Raw genomic sequence first — 20,265 nt, 5'->3', positions numbered from 1 at the left:
CTTTGTGTGCTGTAGCATTACAGTTTCCCTTCAGTGGAACTGAACAGTACAAACCTGTTCCAGCATGACATTGCGTCTGTGCACAAAGTAAGCTCCATAAAGACATGGTCTGTCACAAGGTTGGACTGGAAGAACAGCTTTGGGATGAACTGTAACACTCACTGTGCACTAGGTCTTCTCGTCTGACATCAGTGCCTGACCTGAATAATGTTCTTGTGGCTGAATGAGCAAATTCTACTGGAAAGCCTTCTCAGAAGAGTTTAGGTTACTATGACAGAGTGGGACCAACACTGTGTTAATGACCATGGTTTTGGAACAAGCATGGTTGTGGTAGTCAGGTGTCTACATGCTTTTTGCCATATAGTATAATTAAATCTGGGAATGACTTTCAGGAATAATAATAATAATAATAATAATAGTAGTAGTAGTAGTACTATCATTATTATTCTTGTTGCTGTTAGAGATGGCAATGTGATACAAATAATCGGTATTGGGCTGATACCAATAAATAATGGTAGATTGGATATCTGACAGAAAAAAAAAGAATGAATTACAGCTGATTCTGTAACAAATAGGAGAGGTTAGAATTGGGTGTGATAGTCAGGCATGCACACAGTTTTGGTCATGCAGTGTATTTGCAAGATAAGTAATGTTTGTGTGAAAGCTGTGGTCTTCTATATCTCGTGTTTGTAGATATGATTTGCTTCTGTTTTTATTACTTTCCTTTAAAAATTATTATTATTATTATTATTATTATTATTGTTGTTGTTGTTGTTGTTGTTGTCATGATGATGATGATGAGGATGAGTTTGTTTTGAAGTGGCTCCACTTTGATTTTTTTTTTGTCATCCTTAAATTGTCTGAGAAACCTTGTTAATGTAGAATGCACTCATGAATATGTAAGTGGCCTGACACAACTGAGAGATTAATGAACATTCTTTAATTGCAGGGAGCTCATAGATAATGAATTAAATGTTTCTTTGCCTGCAGCAAAAACAGACCGTGAAATGCCACCATTAAAATATGATCCTTATTGCTTGCATTCGATTGATAACATGGGAAATGGGAACACTCTCCAAATCCTGACCTTTTTGTTGCCGATAGAAAGTCAGGAAGTGGTAAAGTAGCCTAATTGACAAAGTGCAAAGACCTTTGCTTTGTCAGATCTTGTTTTCTCTGTGGAGGGAAAAAAAAAAAAAAGAAGTGTTCCTGCATAATAAAACCGTGATGAATTAATGATCATGTTGGGTTTAATTCTCATTCAGAAAAATGAAGTGTAAAATTGGAAAAAAAAAAGTGTACTTAGGCCTACAGCTGCACAGATTAATTTAATTCTGTTTACTTTTTATAAGTACAAAATGTTCACTGGTAATTAACTACGCCTGTTTGTTAAGTCATTGCACTTCGTTTATTCTTGCAGTAGTTTGTTCGTGAAGCTAATAAATCTTGTCCATGTGCATGTCATAATTAGGGAAAGTATAATTTCAGATTAAGGCTGCCTAGGCCTACCAGTAATAAAGCATATCCTAATGTGCGATAGAGTAGGCGTTCAGAATAGGCTTTTGGGTTTTGTAGATCTCCAGAGGTAAGAATTGGTACATAAAGAATTACAAAACTGTGCATGGAGCTAATAGTAAATCCTTTCCACTTAGGAATAATTACGACATTGATTATATAAAGTGCACATAAAATTTAGATCACAGTTTAATAAGCTTTGTCTCGTCTCAGGGACTATATATATATATTTAGAGAGAGAGAGAGAGAGAGAGAGAGAGAGAGAGAGAGAGAGCAGTGTCTTGAAAACAGTTTATTCAGCATGTTATAGTACACTCAGCAAGAAACACAAATTCACATGGAAAAAAAAAACAATCAGTTCGCCAGTTCCCCTCCGGTCCTGATGGGGGCGATAACGTTCACAGCTCTGTGTGAAAACCGACGCTGTGCGGGATGAAAGGTTGTAAACATGGCGGCGGCCTTGGAGGAGGATGAAATTGACAATGATGATTACTATTCTCTATTAAACGTCCGGAGGGAGGTATGGGCTCCGTGTTTAATCGTGATTATATAATTAAAGGCTTAGAGTTATATGTGAACGGTAATATTTTACATAAAGATAATGCAGGTCAGCATTCAGAGTGAATTGAGCTAACGTGTTAGCATTGTGACCCTTGCTTATCATTGCAGCTAAACTGAAGACACTTTTCAGTGAAATTTATTTATTTTTCAACGTGCTACGTACAAATATGCGTCTTTGGAACTATTGGTACTCTTTCCGTAAACATCCTGCAAGTGTTTATTAGACTAGTTTTGTTTTAAAGACAAATTTATTGTAGCGTACAAGGAAACTAACTGGCGCTGAGCTACTTTCCATATCATGAGCATCAAAATGAAAGTCAGTTCTTGTTAGTTTCTAGAATGTTCTTCAGCCAAGGCGTGTCAGAATTAAATGGAATAAAATCATGTACATGTCTAACGCTGTCTCTGTCATTAACGCCAGTCAGGCTTGAGACACTTGAGTCGTTAAAGTGGTGCTGCCTTCACTTGCTGTCGAATTTATCGTTGATAAAAAGTTTCCAACCTAAACAAACCTCATTTAAAAAACAAACACTTGTTAATAGCTATACGGGTTGTTTTACAATCAGGGCACGCAAGCTAAAAATCACACTTAACACTTATCTTCAATATCAAAAGGCTTGACTAAATAAACTTGGTTGTTTATCGTAGCCCTGTGATAGCTCTATTTACCTTGCAAAAAAAATTGGTGATAACGTGATTTTTGGTGAATGTATGGCAATATATGTCATATTTAGCAAAATTACTCGTGTCATTTAGAAAAAGTGCTTTTTTTGACCACAGGTAGCTCCAAAAGGGATGCACTTACCGGTAAATCATTCTTTATACCTTAAAACACATATTTGGTGGGCGGCACGGTGGTGTAGTGGTTAGCGCTGTCGCCTCACAGCAAGAAGGTCCTGGGTTCGAGGGCCTTTCTGTGTGGAGTTTGCATGTTCTCCCCGTGTCCGCGTGGGTTTCCTCCGGGTGCTCCGGTTTCCCCCACAGTCCAAAGACATGCAGGTTAGGTTAACTGGTGACTCTAAATTGACCGTAGGTGTGAATGTGAGTGTGAATGGTTGTCTGTGTCTATGTGTCAGCCCTGTGATGACCTGGCGACTTGTCCAGGGTGTACCCCGCCTTTCGCCCGTAGCCAGCTGGGATAGGCTCCAGCTTGCCTGCGACCCTGTAGAAGGATAAAGCGGCTAGAGATAATGAGATGAGATGAAAATCATGTACATGTCTAACGCTGTCTCTGTCATTAACGCCAGTCAGGCTTGAGACACTTGAGTCGTTAAAGTGGTGCTGCCTTCACTTGCTGTCGAATTTATCGTTGATAAAAAGTTTCCAACCTAAACAAACCTCATTTAAAAAAACAAACACTTGTTAATAGCTATACGGGTTGTTTTACAATCAGGGTACGCAAGCTAAAAATCACACAACACTTATCTTCAATATCAAAAGGCTTGACTAAATAAACTTGGTTGTTTATTGTAGCCCTGTGATAGCTCTATTTACCTTGCAAAAAAAAAAAATTGGTGATAACGTTATTTTTGGTGAATGTATGGCAATACATGTCATATTTAGCAAAATTACTCGTGTCATTTAGAAAAAGTGCTTTTTTTTACCACAGGTAGCTCCAAAAGGGATGCACTTACCGGTAAATCATTCTTTATACCATAAAACACATATTTGGTGGGCGGCACGGTGGTGTAGTGGTTAGCGCTGTCGCCTCACAGCAAGAAGGTCCTGGGTTCGAGGGCCTTTCTGTGTGGAGTTTGCATGTTCTCCCCGTGTCCGCGTGGGTTTCCTCCGGGTGCTCCGGTTTCCCCCACAGTCCAAAGACATGCAGGTTAGGTTAACTGGTGACTCTAAATTGACCGTAGGTGTGAATGTGAGTGTGAATGGTTGTCTGTGTCTATGTGTCAGCCCTGTGATGACCTGGCGACTTGTCCAGGGTGTACCCCGCCTTTCGCCCGTAGTCAGCTGGGATAGGCTCCAGCTTGCCTGCGACCCTGTAGAAGGATAAAGCGGCTAGAGATAATGAGATGAATGAGACATATTTGGTTCCATATCATTGGAAACATACACTACGTTCACACTGCAGGCTGAAGTGACTCAAATCCGATTTTTTCGCCCATATGTGACCTGTATCCGATCTTTTATTGACAATATGAACGACAGATCCGATTTTTTCAAATCCGACCCAGGCCGTTTGGATATGTGGTCCTGATTCCGATTCCTATCCGATCTTTTCATATGCGACTTCAGTCTGAACCGCCAGGTCGCATTCATCCAACTTACACGTCATCAACAAGCCACAAACGTCACTATTCTGCGCTGAAGTAGGCGGCGGGTCTCACAAAAAAAGTTACAACAACATGGCGCATGACATCAATGTGACTCCGCACCCGCACGTTCCTTTGAACGGAGGTTGCAGTCAGTACTCCGCAGAACGCCTGAGCCAAAACCCTTGCCCTCTTCCTTCTCAACCTCCTCTTTAACATCAGGCTATTGTGCATGTTCTGGCTCCGTCGCAACAACAACTGCATCATCGCCAGGTACTCCATGCTGGCTACTGTCATACACAGGAAACTTTAGGTTACTTCTGTAAACACTGGCCATGCTCACTGCGTGTGACGTCGTCGTATCCTGCAATGTGCATGCGGAACACTTTTAGGTCGTTCATACTGAGGATCACATACAAGTCGCATATATTTGTTAATGTGAACGACCTCACAAAAAAATCGGATTTCACAAAAAAATCGGAATTGAGCATTAAGCCTTGCAGTGTGAACGTAGTGATAGTTAAGTTTTAATGTTGAATGCCAGTAAGTTTTCAGACTATTTTGATCAAATTAGTAATTGTGTCAAAAAAAAAGTCCTCTCCGAGACAGCTAATTTTTCAATATAAAATAACATATCTAAAATGATTATTTTCATCCTAAAATGTGGTCAAGATATTGGGACATAAATATTAGAGACAACTAACACAAAGCTTACAGCCTTATATTTAAAAGCACTATGGAAGTAGTGGATTCTGAATTGTCAAAAAAAAAAGTCCTCTCCGAGAATCACTTCATTTGTTTCTCCCAGCCCTGCTTAAAGCTACACTTAATCTTCTTTATCTTATAGCAGATTACACAAAACTACCATACACACATGTCAAAAAATTACCTGAAATCTGTTCTTTAACTTGTCCTTCACTTAAAAACTGGTACAAGAACCAGTTTGAATCAATTTGAATTTTGGACCCCTGTGACACAAACTTTGTACCCTGATTGTAAAACAACCTTTACATTATTCAACAGTGATGTCTGAGACAAGTCCAAGAAAGGACACTTGTAGTGTGTGTGTGTGTTTAGTTATTTTTTTCTAAATAGTAAATATATGCCTATTTAGTAGTCAGCGATTAAGTAACGCACACAGATCTCTAATCAATCTGTCCATCCATCTCATTATCTCTAGCCGCTTATCCTGTTCTACAGGGTCGCAGGCAAGCTGGAGCGTATCCCAGCTGACTACGGGCGAGACGTGGGGTATACCAGGTCATTGCAGAGCTGACACAGAGACAAACAACCATTCACACTCGCGGTCAATTTAGAGCTAACCTGCATGTCTTTGAACCATGGAGGAAACCCACGCAGACACGGGGAGAACATGCAAACTCCATACAGAAAGGCCCTCGCTGGCCGCTGGGCTCGAACCCAGGAACTTCCTGCTGTGAGGCGACCGTGCTAACCACTACACCGCCGTGCCGCCCCTTAACACACACAGATCTCTAATCTAATTATTGGTTAAATAATTAACTATTATTTTTTACGCGGTCCAAATCCTGCGCTCTGATTGGCTGGTGAGCAGGTCCGTATCCTACGATACGGACCCCAGTTACGGACCTCTGGCGACTTGCTCGTTCACAACAACAGCAAACATAGTAGCATTTTTTTGTCAACATTTATCTTTTTTTTTATAAGATTTATTTATAAGATTATCAAAAATCTTGTAAATTTTTGCCAGCATTTCTCAGGAGAATAGCATTAATTTTACAGCATGGATAGCGATAACGACAGTCTTCGCAGCAAAAGCGAGTTTTACTACCCTGAGGAAGAAGAAATAAAAGAAAACATTTCAGGAGAAAGCTAAAAACCTGTAACTTGCTAACACCAAGCAAAAACATGGCTGAATCCTGAATGACTCCTATTTGTATAAATAGGGGACTACATAGGCGGCAAAATGTAGCGTTTTTTTTCCTGCCATGGAAGTGCACTTGTATACTGAGGAGGAAGCCATTTGCATTACAGCCGTGAATGAGGATTCAAAATATCATTAATTTTACAGCGTGGATAGCGATAACGACATTGTTCACAGCGAAAGTGAGTTTTACTACCCTGAGGAAGACAAAATAAAAGAAAACATTTCAGGAGAAAGCTAAAAACCTCTAACTTTCTAACGCCAAGCAAAAACATGGCTGAATCCTGAATGACTCAATTTTATTTAAATAGGGGACTACATAGGCGGCAAAATATATATTTTTTTCCTGCCATGGAAGTGCACTTGTATACAGAGGGGGAAGCCATTTGCATTACAGCCGTGAATGAGGATTCAAAAGGGCGGCTTGGTTTTCCCTTTCGGGCGCTCTCGTTTTCTGTTAGAATTTGGTAAAGAAAAAAATAAATATATTATTTACCAGCTTAAGGTTGGTCCGTATGGTGAAATACCGTGACCTCGGTCTTGAATGCTGACCTCGGCCCAGAGGGCCTCGCTCAGTACTTTTCAAGACCTCGGTCACGGTATTCACGATACAGACCTCCCAGCTGGTAAATAATATACATGTTGGCTGGTGTTGAGTGGTATTCGCCCCTTTCACATATCCCACAATCCACTACACGGTTGGGAACTTCCAGTGGCCAGGTCCAGGCTGCTGATAACAGTACAAAAATGAATATTGGGCTACATAATCAGTTTTGATGTTCAAATTTTATGTTCAAATATTATTACAGGTTTACATGGACTCATGGATTTTTTTCAAGATTAATACTGCTCGAAATGATTGCACATTTATAGTTTGTCATCGGTCTTGATGTTCAAGCCAAAATGCGAGGTTATTAGATTGCTTTTATATGTCTAGTTACTGGTTCCATGGTATTTTTTGTTAGCACAGAAGCTTTTAATCGGTTATCCTTATATTATCACCCATACAGCCCTTTCACTCTCTGCGTTGTTTACATTAAATATGTTCCAACTACTCAGCACTATAACTCTGGCCAACAACATTAACTATGCATATTCATGACCATTGTAAATGTGCAGTCATTTCAAGCAGGATTAATCTTGAAAAAATCTGTGAGACCATGTAAACCTGGGATAATATTTGAACATCCGATATTTGAACACCGAAACTAATTATATAGCCCAGTATTGGTTTTCATACCGTGATCAGCAACCTGGGCCAGGCCATCGGAAGTTCCCAACTGCACAGTGGATTGTGGGATATGTGAAAGGGGCGAATATCAGATATATTCCATTCAGCTTGCTTGATATTGAATGAGTCGAAGATGAGTTCAATATCAGGCTAGCTGAATGGAATATATCTGATATACCAAAAAAAAAGCCAGCCAATATTATTATTATTATTATACATACACTCTCTTCCAGTTTTTCGATGGCCGTTGGTATGTTTTTCTCTTGTAAATATGCGTGAAGAATATCTAATGAAGTTTCGGTAGCATTTCAGGTTCTCAACGCGTCTTTCTGTTTCCCGGCGAACAAAGAAATGCTTCTGCGCATGTGCAGCAGAAGACTTTCTCATTGAATATCGGCATCAGCTCCGACATGTGATGTCATGTTTTCTTGACAACCATGCAATATCATAAACCATATTCAATGCTCGTTCTCCATTGGGTAGAGTGACGTAATACATGTAGGATTAGCGGTATGCTCACAATATTGCATGCTATCAAACCAAATGAACGAAACCTGCTAGAAGGGAATAGAATACATGTTTTTATTCTGTCGAAAAAGTGTCCTGTATGTATAATAATATACAATATTACAAAAGAATAAAATCTAAGGAAGATACCAAAACAGATCAGCAACATGAGCTGTTTGCTTGTATTCATGCATCTTCAGTAACTGCTTTTTGTAATATGTTTTTTGGAGGTGGGAGGAAACCCATGTAGATACCGGGAGAACATTTACAGCATTTGGGAGATGTCCTTACACTGAGCAAATTGCATTTGTAATCTCCATCAGAAACACATATTCATGCTAGTACATGTATGTCAGGGTTTAAGAATATTATCAAGCTGAATCCCTGTTCGAGAGAATTTAGTATTGTACAAAAACATTACATTACAGCCATTTAGCAGACGCTCTTATCCAGAGTGACGTACAGTATAACAAGTGCAAAAGTCAGGTACAAGAAGTGCTGAACTTCTAGTGACAGAAGAACACTTGGGCTACATCCACACGACAACGGCAACGAGATTTTTTTTAAAAATATCGCGTCCACATGGGCAACGGATCAGTAAAATATCAGGTTCATATGGCAATGCTTGCTGAAAACGATGCAATACACATGCCACACCACTACGTGTGCTGTAAGACGGTCCCATCGGAGACACCAGAACAATAGAAGTAGACGCATGCGGATAACTGCGCATGTGCACAGTGACTATCCCTGTCACACGCACACACTTTCTCACTCCCTATCCTATGGATATAGTCCCTTTAAATCACGTGCTCGTTTTTTGAATGGAGACGCGGAAAGAGGAATGAACGGGGGTAGATGGAAGCTGGTACGCCAACATTCTGATATCCTCCAGAATTCTTTAATGGTCCGGAATAAATTGAATGCTACACGTTGATGGATTACTTTGTTCTTCTACGCCCTTTTTGAGGAATGTATTGTCGGACTTAAACCAACATCTGAAGAGGTGAGATCGCTCCTTTTTTTTCCCTCTTTTTGCTGGCGGGATTGACTCTGCCCTAAGGGCTATTCTCTCTCTCTCTCTCTCTCTCTCTCTCTCTCTCTCTCTCTCTCTCTCTCTCTCTCTCACTTTGCACCATTACACAATAAATATTCACAGTGAAAATATTTTGTAAGCGCATTTCATGAACCAAGTTATAGGATTTGTTGACAACTCGCATCGAGTTCGTTACACTTCTACCCGGCGTGAAGCACATGTGGTTGTGACGTCATCGTAAACAAATCCGTTCTACTCATCCAGACGACTTCGCAACGGCTCCGTTGCCAGATTTTTTCACTCTGGAACCCGTTCTCAAAAGATTTCGTTTTGGGGCACCCAAAATGCCGGTGCCGTGTGGACGCCAGGCCGAAACGATAAAAATTTTATCAGATTCACCTGAATCCGTTGCCGTGTGGACAGGGCCTTAGTGTAATATTCTGTTGAAGTACTAACAATCAGCAAATGATTCAAAACACACAGAGCAAGGGTTTGTTTTGTTTTTTTGGCCGATTGAGTGCTTGTTGAAGAGGTAGGGCTTCGACAGCCAGTGTTTCTGTTGTTTGGAAAGCCAGAGGAACTTCTTTCCAGGACCTAGGTTTAGTTCAGAGAAGAGTCTTGTACTTTTTTTGAGGGATTGTGGTTCAAGTTGAGCCATGCACCGTTCCACAGGGTCAAAAGGCACTGTGGTGGTATTGCATATTGTAATGTACAGTATTACAATAGACTAAAATGTCAGGAGATTTCCAAAGCAGTTCAGGAATGCTAGCAGTTCTCATGTATTCAAAGACTGGGAAATAACACTGATTGATTGTGGAGCGTATGAAGGCAGCAGATTGTTTATTACAGTTCAGCTCAAGTCCACAGAGCGATAATCATAATGTAAGCCTAAACTGGAACTTCTAGAAAGTTCAGTTTTCCTACATGGGACCTTGGTAGAGTTCCTTGCACATGAAAAAGCCAAGGTTCATCTATGTTAATTTTCTAAAAGCATGACTGGATTAGCCAGGTTATCCTGTACACGTACTGTATATAAGTACACTTACCAATTAGTCCATCTGTTGCTTACACTCCGTCAGTGGAAAAGGACCACCACTGATCAAAGATTACAACCCCGATTCCAAAAAAGGTGGGATGCTGTGTAAAGCGTAAATAAAAACAGAATTTGAGGATTTGCAAATCCTTTTCAACCTATATTCAATCAAATACAAAGACAAGATATTTAATCAACTTGATTATTATTTTTTTTTAAAATATACACTCATTCTGAATTTGATACCTGCAACAAGTTCCAAAAGAAAGTTGGGTCAATCCCTGTGAAATCACCAGAGGCCTTGCCACTGACCATCTCAGATTTGCTTCATACTTTCTGGAAATATTGTCAGTGTGCCCAATAAATAGTGTACAAAATTTTAGGCTTGTAGGCTACCTTCATTAGTTTCTGAGATATAGCGGCTTTTAAAAAGGGGCGTGGCCCCAATTTCACTGTTAAAACGCATGCTACAGAAAACGGACCTAACTTCCATAAGTCATTACTTTTAAACACTTCATGCAAGATACATGAAATTTTCAAGGATTGTTCTTCAATGCCAGACATCTTTAAATACTAAAATAGAAAGTTCACAGTTCAATATTTGCCAATGGCTTGCTGAAAATCATAAAAAAAATGTGCTTTGGAGCAACTTTGACGCCCCATATCTCCACATTAAAGCGCACCAGATCTTTCATATTTTCTTATTTATTACTCATGTTATAGTACTCTTTAGGCAACTAGGTATGTGTTCAAAAGAAATCAAACTTTCTGATTTATTAGGCTTTAAAAAAAAAAATTTGCGCCTATAATTCAAATGCATATTGCAAATGTATGACGAGGTCTACCATAAAAACAATTATACCACTGGAAAGAGCTTGTTTTGATTAGCAAATGCACAAAATATGAAGTTGGTACCCTAAACCAAACTATAAATATTAAGGTATCAAGGCATGTTTTACGATAGACAGACATGCTGTTTTAAGGCATATAATCTACTAGCAGACAAACTAGCAAAACATCATTTCATTGCCAAACACCAGAGTGGATATTTGAAGAATTTGAAGAAAAATCTGTCAGCGGATGAATGTATTATGCTTTTGGATTTTGCCGAAAACTATTCATTCTGTGTACAGAATTCTGCCCAGGGATACCACTGGGACAACAGCCAATGCACTCTTCATCCATTTGCAGTGTACATTAGAGCAAAGAATGAAGATGGTACAAAAGTAACTAAATGCATCTCTATCTGCATAATAAGTGACTGCCTTAAGCATGATACAGTGGCCGTGCATGCATTCTTAAAAAAGGTTTTACCATATGTATGCCATTTTACGTCCCCAGCTGAAAAAGGTCATTTATTTCAGTGATGGATCAGCAGCCCAGTACAAAAACTATAAAAAAAAAAAAAAATCTCACAAATCTAATAAAGCGGGCAGCACGGTGGTGTAGTGGTTAGCGCTGTCGCCTCACAGCAAGAAGGTCCGGGTTCGAGCCCCGTGGCCGGCGAGGGCCTTTCTGTGTGGAGTTTGCATGTTCTCCCCGTGTCCGCGTGGGTTTCCTCCGGGTACTCCGGTTTCCCCCACAGTCCAAAGACATGCCGGTTAGGTTAACTGGTGACTCTAAATTGACCGTAGGTGTGAATGTGAGTGTGAATGGTTGTCTGTGTCTATGTGTCAGCCCTGTGATGACCTGGCGACTTGTCCAGGGTGTACCCCGCCTTTCGCCCGTAGTCAGCTGGGATAGGCTCCAGCTTGCCTGCGACCCTGTAGAACAGGATAAAGCAGCTAGAGATAATGAGATGAATGAGATCTAATAAAGCATGCAGATGATTTTGGACTTTTGGCAGAATGGCATTTCTTTGCCACTTCTCATGGTAAATCACCCTGTGATGGTATTGGAGGCACTGTAAAGCGGTCAGCAGCTCGAACTAGCTTACAGGCAGTCACGAGTGATCACGTACTAACCCCATCTGATCTGTTTTTGTGGGCAGAAAAACATATTAAGAACATCCATTTCATCTGGGTTGGTACAGGGGAAGTTATGGAGAGTGGAAAAGCATTGGAGACAAGTTTTTCAAGGTCAGCTACTATTCCTGGAACAGGAGACAACCACTCCTTCGTTCCAATCATGTCCAACCAGCTGCAGGTCAGCAGGGTGTCAGGTGGTCCTAGCTTCATTGTGGATATGAGTGAGAATCGGCCACAAGTAATGCATAAAACCCCTGTTAAATCAGCATTCTCTCGGGCAGATACAATTCTTGGTAAATATGTTGTATGTTTGTATGACAGACAGTGGTGGATAGGCAACATTCGTGCATTATCAGAGGAGGAACAAGATGTACAAGTAACATTTATGCATCCTCATGGTCCCTCTCAGACTTACAGCTGGCCCAGGAGAGAGGATAACTGTTGGGTCCCTCTGGTGCATGTCATGAAAATCATTGATGCCCCACTTACATCAACTGGCAGGCAGTATAAACTTCCATCTGATGTGGAAAAGCAAATCAATACACTGTTTAAGCTCTTCAAATAAAGTATTTTTAAGGTTGTTATTTTTCCTACATTGTAGGTTTGTAATTGTATTGTAATATGCCTTAAAACAGCATTTCTGTCTATCATAAAACATGCCGTAATTGATACCTTAATATTCATAGTTTGGTTTAGGGTACCAACTTCATATTTTGTGCATTTGCTAATCAAAACAAGCTCTTTCCAGTGGTATAATTGTTTTTATGGTAGACCTTGTCATACATTTGTAATATGCATTTGAATTATAGGCGCAAAATGTTTTTTTTTATTTTTAAAGCCTAATAAATCAGAAAATTTGATTTCTTTTGAACACATACCTAGTTGCCTAAAGAGTACTATAACATGAGTAATAAATAAGAAAATTTGAAAGATCTGGTGCGCTTTAATGTGGAGATATGGGGCGTCAAAGTTGCTCCAAAGCGCATTTTTTTTTATGATTTTCAGCAAGCCATAACTTGGCAAATATTGAACTGTGAACTTTCTATTTTAGTATTTAAAGGCATCTGGCATTGAAGAACAATCCTTGAAAATTTAATGTATCTTGCATGAACAGTTTAAAAGTAATGACTTATGGAAATTAGGTCCATTTTCTGTAGCACGCGTTTTAACAGTGAAATTGGGGCCACGCCCCTTTTTTAAAGCCCCTATATCTCAGAAACTAATGAAGGTACAAGCTAGAGGTCTGCGCGGGTCGGATTTTTCAGTCCTGCCCGCGCCCGCATTGTGCAGTCCCAATCCCGCCCGCGCCCGCAAAGAATTATGATTTTCAGTCCCGCTCCCGCCCACGCCCACAAAAAAATTTATGATTTTCAGTCTCGCTCCCGCCCGCGCCTGCCATATTTTGTCCCGCTCCCGCCCGCAAATCCCGCATGATGCAGACGTTCGCATTATTTCTCAGGAAAGTTCTTGTCTTGACACAGCGTGATGGTGCCCCACCCCCTACTTTGAGTGGATTTGAGCATAAATATCTACAGCTCACGTTCACGTTTGTTATTGTTTACCTTGTTTCTGAATTCAGCATGTAGTGTCTCTAATAATAATAATAATAATAATAATAATTAGTGCTGTCAAGCGATTAAAATATTTAATCGCGAATCGCACATTTTTATCACATGAGAAACCATTGTAATTCTCTGATCAGCATAAAAAAGTGAATGGGCTTGCTTTGTACCAATGGGTTTTTTTTTTTTATTGCAAAGCAGAGCTAGTAAAAGAAGTGAATTGATTTACTGCTTGAGTTAGTCTACAACTTTAATCAGAGAGACAGGTTACACAGTGACGGTAGGCTTGACTCAATGCTATCCCAGAAATCCTTCCTGTAATATGCAAATTTGGCTGCCTCTGATTGGACAGCCAAATTTGCATATTACAGGAAGGATTTCTGGGATAGCATTGAGTCAAGCCTACCGTCACTGTGTAACCTGTCTCTCTGATTAAAGTTGTAGACTAACGCAAGCAGTAAATCACTTCACTCATGGTTCTCTTGCTAGCTGGGTGTGAACTGCGAGTCATTAGAGTGATCAAAGGATTTCATGGCAAGTTTAAGATGCCATTTCTCACTCAATCTGGCAATCTGACTCTCTCTGCAAATTTAGGCATCTTAAAATGTTTTTATTAATGCCAAATAAAATATCCAGCACAAATTATATATGATAGACATAAATTAATAATTTATTAATTTTATTTCAAACACATTTTTAGTTAGCGGGACTGCAGCTTATCGCCGCTCCAGCCCGCGCCGCATATGTGCACTCCCGCTCCCGCCCGCGCGCACATATGTGCACTTCCGGTCCCGCCCGCGCCCGCAATGAGCTTTCAAAATTTGTCCCGCGCCGCACTGCTTTGCGGCGGGTCCCGCGGGACTCCCGCGGGAGTGCAGGGCTCTAGTACAAGCCTAAAATTTTGTACATAATTTATTGGGCACACTGACAATATTTCCAGAAAGTATGAAGCAAATCTGAGGTGGTCAGTGGCAAACATTTTTCTAAATTGGGTGATTTGGGGCAGAATTACCTAGTTGGGACAGGGGCATGTTTACCGCTGTGTTACATCGCTCCCCCCCCCCCCCCCCCCCCCCCCTTTAGCAGCACTCAGTAAGCATTTGGGAACTGAGGACATTCATTGTTGAAGTTTTGAAAGAGAATGGGAAAGAATTTCATTCTTTATATACAACTTCAGTTGCTCAACAGTCTTAAGTCTCTGTTGTATTTTGCACTTCATAATTCACCACACGTTTTCAATGGGAGGCAGGCAGGCCAGTTTAGCACCTGCACTCTTTTACTATGAAGCCATACTGTTGTAACACGTGCAAAAAGTGGCTTGTCAACATCTTACTGGAATAAGCAGGGACGTCCCTGGAAAAGGCATCATCCGGATGGCAGCATATGCTGCTCCAAAACCTGTATGTACCTTTCAGCATGAATGACAACGCCTTCGTAGATGTGCAAGTTGCCCCTGCCATGGGCACTAACAAACCCCTATACCAGACCTGGGCATTTTACGGCCCGCGGGCCACATCCGGCCCTTTGGTTCATTCTGACCGGCCCGCGTAAGGTTAATGAGAAATTACAAAATAAACGTATTTTCTAATTTTACCTCGTGCATGGACTGAATGTGCATTGCTTTTATTTTGAAGTTGTGTTCAACAAAAACGCAATGCGCGCGACATGAAAATGACATGAAATCCCACGAAACCTAATCCCGCGATAACTACTTCCGTAATTTGTCCAGACCAACCACAAACTTGTACGTCATCCTTCAAAAGGTCCAGCCAATCACATCATGTGACGTCACCAGCAGGCGCCGGAGCCGATCTCCGGCGAAAAGCACCAAATGAGGTGATTAAACTACAAATGTAGGCATCATTATTATAATATGATGTATCTTGTTTGATATTTGGAGTAGAAAGACAATATTGTGATGTCTTTATTGTGTTTTGGGGTGAATGTGACTGAAAAAAATGGTACAAACGTTCACATTTTGTTAACCATTGTTTTGGGAAATTTGATTGAATAAATGACATTTTTTGTAAGGCAACCTCGTTTTTTCCATACTCTTACCAGTCTTAGCAGCTTGTAAAAACAATGTTATTTATTGCTTTATATAAAGAAATACAATTAATATTATGCAGAATTTAGTTCAGCCTTTTGGTCCGGCCCTCCACAAAATTTTCTGTTTCTCATGTGGCCCCATGGAAAAAATAATTGCCCACCCCTGCCCTATACCATCACAGATGCAGACTTTTGAACTTTGTGCTGGTAACAATCAGGATGGTCCTTTTCCTCTTTAACCCAGAGGACACAACAGCCATGATTTCCAAAAACAATTTCCTGTATGTAGTTGATTTTATGGCTTTTGACTTGCGTAGGAGATGCAGCTGTGTTCTAGCTGTGTTTATCGACAATGGTTTTCTAAAGTGAGTTTATGAAGTAATATCCTTTATATAATCAGGTGAGGAATGGAACATCATGAGCGTTCAAGCTTGGTTTTTGGCCTTGTCCCTTACATGCAGATATTTCTCTGGATTCTCTGAATCTTTTGATGATGCTATAGATTGTTGATGGTGAAATCCCTAGTCTAGTCAAGCCAAGTTTATTTCTATAGCGCTTTTAACAATAGACATTGTCGCAAAGCAACTTTACAGAATTTAAATGACTTTAAACATGAGCTAATTTTATACCCAATGAGCGAGCCTGTGGCAAGGAAAAACTCCCTCAGACGACATGAGGAAGAAACCTTGAGAGGAACCAGACTCAAAAGGGAACCCATCCTCATTTGGGTGATAACAGACAACGTGATTATAACAGTTTTAACATGAAATCAGTTTCGTTGATGTTATAAACTGTTCATTGATGGAAACTTGAGTGCAAAACTGTTCATGACAACTGCAGTCCTAAAGTTAGCAAGTCAACTGTAGTCCTCAGCCATAAAAGCATTACTGTAAGTGTCCAGAGTCATCTTCCAAGTGCGACTTTCAACTGTCCATATGGGGCCGTCCTCTACAGGAGCGATGTGTTGATACTCCAACCAGACGTAGGGCATCAGGATGGATCAGGCAGGTCCGAGGAGCAGAAGAGGTCAGGGTCTTGATCTCAGGATTGACATGTAACTCAGAGGGACAGATGGGGGGGAGGGACACAGGTTGTTAGGTATGCCCAATGTCACTTGATGAAGTAAGAACAACAGGGACTCTGGCAAAACTAACTATGACAGCATAACTAAAAGGGGAGAGCCAGAAGGTAACACAGACATGAGGGAGTCCCGGGATATAAAGCAGCCAGCCACTACACCGTCAACAAACTTGAGTGAGCAAGCGAGTGGGGGACTGACAGCATCCATACATCCCGGTTTACCAAAACGCACTGTCTGAGGACCCTCCAGATCTACACCTTTACCTCATAAACACTATTAACAAAAGGCTTGACTAAACAGATATGTTTTCAGCCTAGATTTAAACACTGAGACGGTGTCTGATTCCTGAACACTACTTGGAAGGCTGTTCCATAACTGTGGGGCTTTGTAAGAAAAGGCTCTGCCCCCTGATGTAGCCTTCACTATACGAGGTACCAGCAGATAGCCTGCACCTTTTGATCTAAGTCAATCTCTAAATTCCTTTCAGTTGTATGTTGAGAAACATAATCCAGCAGTTTAAGAACAATTTGCCCATGCACATTTTACAGAGGGGTGAACTTCTCCCCATCCTTCCTTGAGAATAACGCCGCCTTTCCAATTACCAGCTGACCTGCAGAATGTTCCAAATGGGTGTTTTTTGAACATTCCACAACTTTCCTAGTCTTTTCTTGCCCCTGCCCAAACGTTTTTGGAACAAGTTGCAGGCATCAAATTCAGAATGAGTGTATATTTACAAAAAAGCAATAAAGTTTATAAGTTTGAACTTTAACTGTCTTGTCTTTGTATTGTATTCAGATGAATACAGGTTGAAAAGGACTTGCAAATCATTGCGTTCTGATTTTATGTACATTTTACACAGAATCCCAATTTTCTTTTGTCCGGGATGTATTTTGCTGGTTGACTATTTTAGACACCGCAGTAATGGTAACACTGTATACTAACTGAACGCTGTTAGAGAAGACCATTAGTCCATCTTGAGAACGTAGCTTCATTTTTCCATGTGGTATGTGATGGGCATCTAGCTGTTCAGCAGCGTCAGTGAGTGACCAATGGAAGTTGATAGCTGGATAGTTTTGATGAGTTGATTGCGTCTCATCCTAATGTACACTTGTACCAAGGCTACACATGCTACCGGGTCATTATCATGTGAGTATCAGTGCTGTAGTGAGAACGATCCACCCAGCGTTGTAGTCGAGTCACTAAACCTCGAGTCGCCAGTGTTCAAGTCCAAGTCATTAAAAAAAATTTGAGTTGAATTCGAGAACAAGATTCCAACCGCACCATTTGACGGTGTCTGTTTTAGCGCCATTAACATTAGTTTATTCCTGCACATGACGTATGAACAGGTGAATGTGCGTCTCTTTGTCAGGGAATGTGAAGTATTCTGTCAGAGACGGTTGGGAGACAGATGTAAGTGCAGAAGGTGTGTTTATTAATACAAGTAAAGACAGGTAAACAATCCAGAATGGCAGGCAAAGCAGTGAAACAGGCAATAGGTCGAGCGAAGCACAAACAGGCTATTGTAGACTCGAGAAACAGGAAATCAGGGCTCAGGAAACCAAACCAGGAATTAAAGCTCGTTAATGTGTCAGCAACATAGCTCAATACTTCACAAAGCAAGTGTGTTTTCACAGTTTTTATATAGGCGCGCTGATTGCGCCTTAATCCTATGCAGGTGCGAGTCGTTTATGGCACGCGCAAGAGTCCGCTTGGCACGCACGCTGTCCAGAGCGCACCCTAGAGTCTATCTAATGTACACGCCAGGGTGTGCAGGTGTGACACACTTGTATGAAATTGCTACAAAAATTAATGTAGATATAAATATCTTATGCCAAATTATTATGGCATGTTACAAAAAATAAAGAAAAAATCTGAGTCCTCGTCTCCAATTTACGAGTCCGAATGCAGTTAGTACATGAATCCGAGTCATCAGTGCTCGAGTTCAAGTCAAATCATGAGTCCTTAAAATTAGGGCACGAGTCGGACTCGAGTCCGAGTCCTGGACTTGAGTGTTACAAGCCTGGATCCACCACCTAAAAAGTATTAGTCAGAGGTCAGTGGTGGTCACTTGCTGGTCCCTTTCCACTGACTGATCCATGAGCTCCGGCAAGTAACTGTACCTCCAAGTTGCACTTCTATGTGGTATATCTGATAAAGTGGCCAGTGAATGTAAGTACAGTGTATATTTGTAGCATTTGGCCGCTGAGTGTATATACAGTGGGGCAAAAAAGTATTTAGTCAGCCACCAATTGTGCAAGTTCTCCCACTTAAAAAGATGAGAGAGGCCTGTAATTTTCATCATAGGTACACTTCAACTATGAGAGACAGAATGGGGGGAAAGAATCCAGGAAATCACATTGTAGGATTTTTAATGAATTAATTGTTAAATTCCTCGGTAAAATAAGTATTTGGTCACCTACAAACAAGCAAGATTTCTGGCTCTCACAGACCTGTAACAACAACTTTAAGAGGCTCCTCTGTCCTCCACTCGTTACCTGTATTAATGGCACCTGCTTGAGCTCGTTATCAGTATAAAAGACACCTGTCCACAACCTCAAACAGTCACACTCCAAACTCCACTATGGCCAAGACCAAAGAGCTGTCAAAGGACACCAGAAACAACATTGTAGACCTGCACCAGGCTGGGAAGACTGAATCTGCAATAGGTAAGCAGCTTGGTGTGAAGAAATCAACTGTGGGAGCAATTATTAGAAAATGGAAGACATACAAGACCATTGATAATCTCCCTCGATCTGGGGCTCCACACAAGATCTCACCCTGTGGGGTCAAAATGATCACAAGAACGGTGAGCAAAAATCCCAGAACCACACGGGGGGACCTAGTGAATGACCTGCAGAGAGCTGGGACCAAAGTAACAAAGGCTACCATCAGTAACACACTACGCCGCCAGGGACTCAAATCCTGCAGTGCCCCCTGCTTAAACCAGTACATGTCCAGGCCCGTCTGAAGTTTGTTAGAGAGCATTTGGATGATCCAGAAGAGGATTGGGAGAATGTCATATGGTCAGATGAAACCAAAATAGAACTTTTTGGTAAAAACTCAACTTGTCATGTTTGGAGGAGAAAGAATGCTGAGTTGCATCCAAAGAACACCATACCTACTGTGAAGCATGGGGGTGGAAACATCATGCTTTGGGGCTGTTTTTCTGCAAAGGGACCAGGACGGCTGATCCGTGTAAAGGAAAGAATGAATGGGGCCATGTATCGTGAGATTTTGAGTGAAAACCCCCTTCCATCAGCATTGAAGATGAAACGTGGCTGGGTCTTTCAGCATGACAATGATCCCAAACACACCGCCCGGGCAACGAAGGAGTGGCTTCGTAAGAAGCATTTCAAGGTCCTGGAGTGGCCTAGCCAGTCTCCAGATCTCAACCCCATAGAAAATCTTTGGAGGGAGTTGAAAGTCCGTGTTGCCCAGCGACAGCCCCAAAACATCACTGCTCTAGAGGAGATCTGCATGGAGGAATGGGCCAAAATACCAGCAACTGTGTGAAAACCTTGTGAAGACTTACAGAAAACGTTTGACCTCTGTCATT

The 20,265-nt window shown here is 41.1% G+C and overlaps 1 protein-coding gene across 1 annotated transcript in view; it reads left to right on the top strand.

Annotated features, from left to right (window-relative positions):
* Positions 1-1,936: 1,936 nt before the first annotated feature.
* dnajc11a (DnaJ (Hsp40) homolog, subfamily C, member 11a) overlaps positions 1,937-20,265 on the top strand; it is a 56,996-nt gene continuing 38,667 nt past the window's right edge. The window contains exon 1 of the mRNA XM_060938361.1: positions 1,937-2,035. Within this exon, the coding sequence (XP_060794344.1) occupies positions 1,964-2,035 (72 nt within the window). The 5' untranslated portion in view covers positions 1,937-1,963. The remainder of the gene's footprint in view (positions 2,036-20,265) is intronic.

The sequence above is a fragment of the Neoarius graeffei genome, chromosome 13 (genome assembly GCF_027579695.1).
Source record: "Neoarius graeffei isolate fNeoGra1 chromosome 13, fNeoGra1.pri, whole genome shotgun sequence".
NCBI lineage: Eukaryota > Metazoa > Chordata > Actinopteri > Siluriformes > Ariidae > Neoarius > Neoarius graeffei.
This window is presented reverse-complemented; position numbering and strand designations above follow the sequence as displayed.